Consider the following 11248-nt stretch of genomic DNA (forward strand, 5'->3'; position numbering starts at 1 on the left):
AACAAAAGAAAGGCAAACCAAGCACCTCAACCTTAATTCGTATTCGTCTTCTTTTAAGAGAGAGGCTGGGACGACGACATGCTGCTGAGAAGGGGCCAGTTGTGTGCGTGTGTGTCTTGGCAGAGAGCTTCGCTTCTTTCTTATTTACCCTCGCCGTCTTGCCAAAGAGTTTGCGCTAAGCGCAGCGGGTTCTACGGCAGGACAAGAGTAACAAGTTGTTGATGATGATGATGGTGGTGGAGCATTGTGTCTCTCAGTTCGTCTCTGGCAGAGAGAGAGAGTAAGAGCGAGCGAGAGATAGAGAGGGTGCACGAAGTTCTCTGTGGGCTGTGTTCACATGTGTGTGTGAGATTCCTGGCCAAGGTATATGAGAGTGTATGTGTATGTGTGTTCTTATGTTTATCGTTCTCTTCGCCGCAGTTGGCATCGGACACACAGAGCCACGAACCGCTACGAAGCGGCAAGGCTCGCGAAATTGAAATCACATCCTTCTGTTAATCCGAGGAGTGAACAACTACTGCAGACGCAGCGCTCGCATTAACCAAAAACAGATTCTCTAACCAGTTTTGTGAATCGAGTCAACCGAATCGTATCAGAGGGCTTGCCCGCGTGACAAGTTATTAAGAAACAGTTATCGCCGGTTTTGATTGTCGTTGGCCGTTTGCAGTTCCGGTGTTTTTTTTCATACTAAAAATGGACATTTCCGCCTACCAGCATATGAATATTCGCATGAGCACTCGTGGTAAGAGACCACTAAGGAATCTAACACCTAATGACAAGGTTCGGGCCATTCAACGGATTCACAATGGCGAAACTAAGGCAAGTGTCTCCAGGGATATTGGTGTTCCAGAATCCACATTGCGTGGTTGGTGCAAGAATGAGCAAAAACTAAGATTTATGTGCCGACAATTGGGTCCAGATCATATGGGTCTCGATACACCGCCAGAAAAACGAGCCAAATTCGAATTGCAGCTGTTGCCGCCCAAATTTCCTCCACTCCCCAATTACAATGAAATCGGTTTCGGTAGTCTGCCATTTCCCGCCATTGATTACACGGCCCATAATGATAGTTTGCTGGAAAAATTGGCATTGCTTGAGTTTATGAAAAAGAATGGATTGCATCCTGAAGCCATGCAACAATTGGGAGATGCAACTCCAGCAGGCGGAGCATCGGATGTTGTGGATTACTCCGGTAATGGTATGCTCAATCAGCTCAATCTTTTGACACTGCTCAATTCGAAATTGTCTCCGGAATCTGGTGATGCCTCCAATACCACCACCGCCAGCGGCAGCAGCAGCATCACTACCACCACTAGCACTTTCATGCCAAAGTCGGAGAGTACAATATCTATGCAGCAGCTAGATGAGTCAAAGAAGTACAATAGTCCCTTACTTAGTGTTAAAAATTGGGCGAAAGATCCAGCCAAACAAGTGCCATCTTCTCATGAGACGCCACCACAAATTAACGATAAGAATAACAATGATATGGAATCAGCTGATATAGCCATAACGACGACTTCATCACCGAATTTATTAATGGAGAGTGGCAAACTAAAAGCATTTAACGATGAACACATTATTTCGACAACGTTTCCAAATCACACATTTCCGGATCAAGCTCCATTGGTGTCTACAAATGCCACCGAAGATGTCAACGGACAAGGACAAGGACCATCCGCCTTGTTGGATTGGTGCAAAATATTTAATGCTAGTCTAAATTTCTTGGCGTTTGCTGCAGCGGCCGCTTCTATGCAACCCGGAGGTGGTGGCTCTGGGAGCAACTTTGCTGCACCACCAACGCTTGGAGATGAGTCTTTCAGTCTGAACGATGCCCTACTGAAACGGCTGAGTCCGTTGGCACATAGTGATGCCTCGAATGAAAGCTATTGCGACAGTGAGCCGGAGGATCTATCTGTTCGATCGTGTGCATCCAAAGCCTCTAGTCCAAGTCCGGCCAATAGCAGATCGCAGAGCCCTGACAAGAGCAGCGCTTCGAGTGTCCTACACAGTGATGGCGAACAATAGTCAATTCCAGTGGTTATAATCAATTAACTTAACATTGTAAATAAACCAAATTAGTTTACATATTAGTGGATGGTTTTCTTGATTTATTCACACACACACACACACACATAGAGACACCAAAACACATCCCTTGCACTCACAATTACATACAAAATGTAACATCCCCATACTCTCAATATACCAATATAAAATCAAATGTACAGAGTACATGTATGCATTTTCATTAGCACATTTATTTTACAAGATTTTTCGCTAATTCAAACAATAACAATTAAAAGCAATAGGTGTTCGAATAACTAAATACTTACTAGCTAGTATTAATAGCGATCAACTAGTATCATCGACCAGGAGAAACTTATTTCAAAAGCCAAATTGAATTCATCAATGTAATTAGATTTAATAGTTGTGTTAAGTTAAGTATGTATGTATGATGGTAGCTTAATTTATTAAACATATCGTGTAAAACATTTCAATTTGTTTTTCCTGTTGTAATCACCGTGACTTTGATAAATATCAATATTTATTAATACCAATAATTAATTAAATAAAATGTTCTCAAAATATGAATTTATGAAATGTGTTTTTAATTTATACAGGTAATATTTGATTTATAGGAATTGGAATCAAATCTAAAATGGTGATAAGGATTGATAAGTAAATTCAAGTGTTGCGACTGACCGACTTAAAAAAGATTCAAAACTTTTTAAAAGATGTCATCATAACCAACTCATCAATAAAAGTCGTAACTTGGGAAACATTTTCTTTCGATAAAGAGCTTATTTATGATCAGAAAATGAGCTAGTTTATGACAATGATCAGAATTTAAAAAAAGAAGGGTGGTTATATGTTTAATGAACCTTCAGATTATATGAAGAATAGAATTTTACGCTGGTCTCTTTACAATGGAATTTCAACCATACTATGTATACAAATCCAAATAAATAAATGTTTTAGTTGGATATAGTGCAACATCCGCCGTAGCAAGATTTTATAATTTCAGAATGGGCTTAATCTTAGTAGCAAAATATGAGGGATTATTTTTTTTTTTAATAATAATTATTTCACTAGTTTATAAGTTATTGATAATCTTAACCACTGAAATAGAACTGGATGAAATTCTAGGAAGGAACCTGCCGAAAGCAAAGTTGAAGACCAAGATCATTGAATTCATCCTGCGGTTGTTTTGGTGGACAACATAAAATCCCTATATCCATATATAAACAATCAGAAAAAAACTAAAGTATGTAATAAATAAATATGTAAATGCGAATTTTGCAAGACAACTACAAAAGTTTTCAGAAAAACTATTAAAATTTTTTTTAATAAAAAACCAACATTTTAGAATTAATTTTTGTTAACGACAAAAATTCTCAGATTTTGTCTAAATTGGAGTTAAGCTTGCAACTTGAAAGTATAGATACTGAAAAAAAGGATATCATTACACTTTTTGATCTTCAGAAAGAGCGTCAAAAAGCGGTTCACTTGATTTCTAACCACAATATACTAAGCCAATGTAATATAAAACCCGCAACTACCAACTTGTAGTCTTAAAACCGCCCTTGCCGGTTTTTAACTCACCATTTAAAACACTATGGCCAACAACTTTAGAGAAGGCATCGATCTACGTAACGAGAATACTTTTTTCAATAAAATATTTATAGGATGACCGCCTCAGTTCCTGGAGAATGAGTTCATCTGAGGCAATCTGCTGCCAGATGGAATTCAAGGAGGCCACAGAAGCATTGTTAGAGGCCAAAAATGAACAGAATAAGAAACAAGAGCGAAAATAAAAAATAAAATGCTAAAAGAAAAGAGTAGGAGAAAAAAGAAAAAATGGCACCATCAGCAAAATATAAAGACGAATTATTGGTTTGCCTTTTTACTAAAATTAAATATCGCGTGTAGGTAATTTCCGCTTGGCTTCTCGTCGTTGCCGCTGCCAACGGGTTGAAGTTGATTCGAATTATTACGATGATTACGCGGCTGACAGTGCTTCCAGACAGTGCATCCATGTCGACCATCCGGCCTGAATGCCGGCCTGCCTGCCTGCCAACAAGCCGAGCCGCTGCATCTGTATACATTGCATTCACATTGCATGCGTTCTACGTGTTTTTGTATGTTTGTGGACATATCCGTGGCATTCTGGTTCTGGGCGAGGATTAAATTACTTATAAACCGAAACCTCTGGGCATATCGACGGCAACCAACCGCTGTCAATATTGTGACGCCTCGTAGCCCGCATGACCGAAAGTGATCTCAAAGCTGAGCCGAACAGCTATACATTCCAACAGTTAGAGGAATACAAAGTACATACGAAGAGTGTTCAAAATTTTATGGTAGCTTTTGAAATTGCATACTTACTTACAAATGAGAAATATGTATAAAACATGCTCCATTTTGGATAGATGTAGGTGTTGATAGATAGTTAATTTCACAAAAACAAAGGGTTTCTGCCGCATGAAAGTCGGCAAGCGAAATTTCCATGGACTGACATCCTCCAAAACATCTGATTGACAATGAAACAACAGCAGCAGCAGCATGATCGATCACATTGACATGGAGATAGGTATATACAAAATATATGTCTGTATGTATTTGCTTGCCACATCCTCACCGCTGGTGGATGGCTTTAGTAATTATTGTCGTTATGTGCATGGAAGCCGATCAATTTGCGTGATACATGATACATAAAGTTGAAGCGATCGAAACGCAAAGGCAACGCAACGCAAGAAGCAAACGAAAATGGTCTCTTAAAATTGCAAGAAATAAAATTCATATGATTAAATTGAACTCAACTAAGTAATTTAAGTTAATGCAACATCTAAAGAAAGATGTAATAGTTGTAAGAAAACATTAAAAATGACGACAATGATGGTGATGAACGATTTCTAGAGTTTAAAAGTTCATTTTCACTATCATTCATTCATCATTCATATGGAGTATTTATGTGTTTTAATAGCAGCCCATAGATTGCATGTGGTGGTGGCCATAAACTTTGTGTAGTTTGAAACCAATTTATTCGCGATCTAATCACATCGCGTTTGAATAATTGGCTGCAAAAGTTACCTTGACCAGATCCAAAACAAAGTCCTACATATTTTGCGTGTTAAGTGCTGCTTCTTTTGATTCCACAGTCTCCCTCCGATTCTCTAGCATGCATCAATTACAATCAGATTAGTTGCATGGATCCTGTAGAGCACCACAAAAAAGTCGCGCAAAGATTGCGTATAAGAGTCGCCATTATTTCCAGCGCGATTCGTTATATGTATTCGTTATACATATCGCGTCTTCGTTTCATCCAACCGTCCGCGAACCTGAAGAAAACCTGAAGCCACTGAAAGCCACTGATGGGTGTGAGGGATTAAAGAGAAATCTCTGTGTCGCGTGATACTCTCAAGACAATGACGGGAACACACGTCACACATCGCCTGTCTTTTCACGCAATGCCTTCGCTTCTCAGCCAACAGCAGCAGCACCAGCAGCTTCGCTAGTACCAACAGTTTTTGTGGCTACAATCTTGGCATTGAACTGGCCTTAAGCTTAGCAATTATTGCTTTCGAAAAATCCCCAAATAGGATCCACTGTCCACGATAATGTCGATCGATTTATGTAAAAAGTTGTTCAATTTTTTAATCATTGTGTCACATATGGAATGTAAAGATGTTAATAGAACCAAACGTTTGATAAGAGCCAATTTTAAATTAGTAGATTTCAAATTTATGTAGAATTGGAAATGAGAATATGATATTTAAAAACATTTATACTTAAAAAGTTAGTTTTTTATACTCAGTATGGATTTTCAAAAATTACAAATGGAAAGAGTTTTCCGCCAACGATGTAAATAAAATCCATAATCAAATTGATAAGCATTTTTAGTTAAGCGATTAACTAAAAGGGCTTTTTCTGCTGTCCTTGGCAGTTGTATAAAGAAGTTTAGGAACTAACTTTCAAGGCTTAGTTCCTATAGTCCTAGACTAAGTCATAGGTGCAGTTTTCTTTTTTTTTTCTATCAACATTGTTTATATACATTAATGTTTTTTTTTTTAATTTTTTCACAATTTAAATTGTGTGGCTTAAACAAATTTACATATTTTCAATTACTGTTTCTCCGAAAATGTCTTTTTTAAGAATCACAATCAAACAATTTTTAATCTAAGCAATAATCTATCACCTGTTTTCATTGTTTAATTATTTTATTTGTATGAATAGTTATTATCTTAAGCTTCCACATGTTCTTAATGAAAGAGTTTGGAGAAATAATTTAAACTGTATGAGATAAAACATGTACATACAGTGTTGAAAGATATAATAAAAACACTTATTAGCTTAACCTTAAAAACCATATTATTTAATTATAACTCTTTGACATTAAATTAAATTAGTACAAGAATAGTTGATATCTAAATTTTTTTTGTATTTTATTTTATTACAATTTTTAATCAATAAGTAGCAGTGAATCAAATTTATATAAAGATTTTAATGTGATAATAAGAAAAGAAAAGAATATTCATGACTTTTTTCTTTCCCTATTTTCGAAATAAAAATTGTGCATCAAAACTATTTTCCAAAATGTTTGATTTAAGAACATTTGTTGTGAAATCCGTTAAGTAATTAATTCAAAACTCTATCAAAATAGTAAATTTATCCGCTTGGTTTCCAGGTAATGTAAAAAAAGAAGTCTGAATAGTAAGATTATTTTCTGGAAACAGATTCTGATGCTGATCGAGAATGTACATTATGTGTACCCATATATATGTAAACTCTTCCTTATGGGCAAACGACGTTTGTATGTAAGCAACTTCATAATGGTAATAGGTTGTCTTGTTTAAAACTAGGCTATGTTGCTATCATTACAATTCGTTTGTTCAAATAGTTATAAATATATGTATATATATATATATATATCTATTCTCTAAATAAAAATGAACTTGTATATGTATATGCAAGTTTGTTTGTAAATATACATATATTTATATTTGCTACAGAGAACATCTTTTGCAGAAATAATTTTTCTTTTTTTTTTGCCTCTTGGTGAAATTGTGTTTTTGCTTTAATATATATTTTCTTTTTTTTTGGTATTCTTTCTACTTTGCATTGTTTCTCTTTTGTCCTTGCAAACATCAAAGCAAGCCCAGGACCTTTGTTATCACTCCTTTCTTTTGTGTTTCTATTTTAGTGAGTCCAATTCGCGTTTAAGAAACATTTTTTAAATATCCAAGCATCAAATATAAAATATCTTGTCGAAGTTACAGCAGTGTGAAACATTTAACATAAGATAAGATGAAAATGAATGCGATGTATTTATTCGTGGTGAGAACCAATTTGTATTGCATTGAATTCCGTTGAAGTTATACAAGCTAATCAAAATATTAGGATTTTTACCTAAGGGAAACTATAATCAGAATTCGCGTCACTTTCATCCCGACAAGAACATCAAGAGAAACTTTTACTGTCCGAAGGGCATTCATCCCCTCATGATTAGCGCGCGAAAATCAAGATCCAGTCCTGTGGTCTGATGTCATTCTGACAAAGGACATCCTAATGAATATGTCATTGTGCGAGATAAAATGTTCATTTTATTGTCAGAAATGTCTCGTTATCATCGCGAGCCTAGTTGATCAAACGTGGAATATGTTGTGGCAAAGGGCTTAGCCAACGGAAGGGAATGTCCTTTCACTGTGAACTGTTTTCTTCATTATATTGTAAAATGTTGATACAGATACCGGTTGTATAAAAAGTTTGACAGGCCGACTTGTGCTCTTGACAAGGGCTACTTAAATCTCTGTTTTGTTATTATCTCGAGTGTTAACTGAAATACAGACAATTGACAACAAACTTGCTACAATAAAGCTGAGACATACAGAATACATCTTAAAGCAAAATATTATTACACATTGGGAGCAAGGCGATGTTGATAAATCGATTTTATTAAATTTTTAATATCCAATTTTAATAAGTATTATCTACAAGGAATTGTTCCAATTGCTCCAAATATTATTTCGAGTGTCCTGATAAGAAAACATGGGATTTTTAATAAATAGTTGTGCCCATTTGTTGTTCTTCAACTTTATATAAGTATAAAATCGGATACTTATTATTTTAATACCGCATGAGTATACATATGAGATATTTGTAAGACCAAGGGTGCGAGAAGTTGCAGCAAATCAGATGTAGAAGAAGCAACTAGTTAAAGCCAAAATATTAATGTAAAGACCCATGAAATATCTGTCTGTAGATATCCCATAGATGTTTACATACTTGCAGTTCTTTAGACTACTTATTTTATATAAAAGCACTATATTTAAATAAGTTAGAATACAAGATGCCTTTATTTATAAAAATAATAGTTTTTGGATTTCTGCATCAATATTTGTTATGATAGTGAAAGAAGGTATTCAAAAATGCGAAAAAGTAGCTGTGTATATACATATATGAAGTCATCTTTGATGTTATGCTTGTATGTAAATACATGCATACCCATATGTATACATACATATACATATATGTATGTATGGATATGTGCATGTGCAGTATGTTTGATAAAAGTGCTCCGCAGGCGAAAGCAAAAACAAAAGGTATCTTGTATTGCTTGAGCCGAATATGTTCATATGTACATATATGTATGTAGATGTTTCTGCGTGCAACTATCTGCATATAGAAACATACGTACTTACATACACACACACACACACATGTGTAAATGTATATACTGCACATGAGCTTCTACGCCCAAGATGTAGCATTTCTTCTCCTTTATGTACCACTCCTGGTAAGTTTCATCTATACAAACAAGCACATGCCAAATTCTTGTTAAAGACATTGAACGTGTGCAGTACTTTTATAATTGCTGCCAGTATAAAACACTATAAATATGTAACTATCCATGAGAACGCACATACATATGTACATATAGACATACATATGAATGCACAGATGTAGCTACTTTTATATACATATATATACATACGTACATACGCATTTTGTATATGTAAATGTCTTCGCTTCGCTGAAAAACAATTTATCCTATTGCATAGATATAAATATATACATATGTATATATGTACCTCCATATGTGTATTTATGTAGGTATATATCTTAATAAATGACTATAAATTTTCTTGAGAACGTTCTTCGCCTAAGAACAGATGCAACACATAGTATTTATCCACAAATTAAACCTTTGGTTTTAGCTGATCAGGAAATAACACCAATTATAGCAAGATTACGCAATTGTTAGATTCAAAACAAAAGACTAAAATTATAATTTTAAAAAATTAGAAAAGTTTTGAAACTTGGTTTAGTACAAGCTCTGATTTCATCAATTACCTTAGTGGTAATAGTAAAATGGTTGATTATAATATTAGAATTCGGTTTCCCGCCGTATTTATTGAACTTTTTTTTTCTAATTTTTGTTTTAAATAGAAAATTTTTAAGAGTTCCTTTTTAATGATCAATAAGTATGTCTACTAAATTTGCAATAAATATATCCTTGAAAATTAGAAATAAAACATTGGAAAAGCTGGACAAAATATTATTTGTGAAATTGTATTAAGATTTTCAGAGACTTATTCGGTTGATCGAACATTTAATCTGATTACTTGATTGAAATTTTAAAATAAAAGTTAGCTGAATCTTTTTATTCCTATATAACTTGCAACACATTTTTTTTCATTTTGTTGATTAATATTCAAAGTATGTTATAAGTTTGAGCCCAACACTATTTTTACCATCTTTTATTAAGTTTTGCCTTTAAATAATGGCAACAAAAGGAAAAGAATAAAAAGTAATCTAAGCTTATCCTCTTAATTACAATTATGAATCATATTGTAATTTGATGAGTATGTGTATACATCTAAGCTGGAAATGTACAAATCGTTTCCATAATTCGGAATACAAAAGCAAAACAAACCGTAAAACCAATACAAAAACATTGCGTTAACATTAAAAAACTTCAGTTCAAACAGATATTTGCATTAGAATGAGTTTCGGCTTGGCATGATAATGGGCAATGTTGTCGTGGTTAAGTAACCCTTATTCTTTTTCGGTGCCGAGAGTCGAACTTATCACTGCTCTAAAATGGTAAACAAGATTTGAGGTCATGGTCATCCCTATATTGCAAACGGCTGGAGATGGCATGGCGCCAATAAATTACCCGTCCAAACGGCGATTCGGTTCCATTCCGTTACGGGATAGAACGAAAAATGTCAGTGGAAAGGAGTTTCGTGAGAAAACTGCTTATTATACCCCAATCCGTTGATGTTTTTAGTGGTAATTTCTGTCCGGTTTGATTACAGCAAGACGAATACATGACGAATGAGATATTAAATCTAAATACCGGTTGTGCTTTATTTTCCTTACACTTACCCACACACACATACAAGAAGATCGTCCTGCCAAAGTAGTAGGATATGAATATTAAACAGCCCCGTGAGCGGACAACTAATCCAAACAAATTACTTGATGTTGTCATCGACGACGTCAAATCGACGGGATATGTAAATATATAAATGCTTTATAACTACAAATCCGTCTGATTGCTGCTAACTATGCAGGGTATGCTTATCTCTTCAAATTTTTTAACGGTCATTTTCAGTCCTAATGATGCAAGGACATGGTCCAGTTGTATTTTTTACTACTTTAAGCGTGAGGCGTCTGTCGCAATTTTGGTAATTTATCAAAGATTTGGACTCGCCAACCCATTTTTATACCCTTGCAAAAAGGGTATATTAATTTTGGTCAGAAGTGTGCAACGCATAGAAGGAAGCATTTCCGACCATATAAAGTATATATATTCTTGATCAGCACGACGAGACGAGTTCAAATAGCCATGTCCGCCCGTCCGTCCGTCTGGATCAACGCAAACTCCTCCTAGACCGTAAGAGCTACAGAGCTAAAATTTTGCATGTAGGCTTGAATATACTGCAGGCGTTGTATATCTCGGATTCAGCCGGATCGGATCACTATATCATATAGCTCCCATACAAATGGCAAAGTCACGAACAGTGACTTTTCTTAATAACTTCGTTATTTTCTGAGCTATGATCATGAAATTTAATATTGTTGAGGTAATTACACATTATTTTCCTCAATTACTTTCCTCAATAACTTCGTTACTTTTGACGCGATTGCTTTCAAATTAAACATTTGTTAGTTTAATATATCTGTCAATGACTGTGCAAAATTTGATAAAGATCGGGTAACTATATCATATAGCTCCCATAGG

The 11248-nt window shown here is 35.0% G+C and overlaps 1 protein-coding gene across 1 annotated transcript; it reads left to right on the forward strand.

Moving 5' to 3' along the window:
* Nucleotides 1-472: 472 nt before the first annotated feature.
* On the forward strand, nt 473-2232 carry LOC6651306 (protein distal antenna-related). The gene has a single exon (XM_023180458.2). It carries the CDS (start codon nt 694-696, stop codon nt 2023-2025), a length of 1332 nt encoding a protein of 443 aa, XP_023036226.1. The 5' UTR covers nt 473-693; the 3' UTR covers nt 2026-2232.
* The last annotated feature ends 9016 nt before the right edge of the window (nt 2233-11248 follow it).

The sequence above is a fragment of the Drosophila willistoni genome, chromosome 3R (genome assembly GCF_018902025.1).
Source record: "Drosophila willistoni isolate 14030-0811.24 chromosome 3R, UCI_dwil_1.1, whole genome shotgun sequence".
NCBI lineage: Eukaryota > Metazoa > Arthropoda > Insecta > Diptera > Drosophilidae > Drosophila > Drosophila willistoni.

Coding starts and splice junctions, on each gene's coding strand:
- LOC6651306 (XM_023180458.2), top strand. CDS start 694: ATGGACATTTCCGCCTACCAGCATATGAATATTCGCATGAGCACTCGT.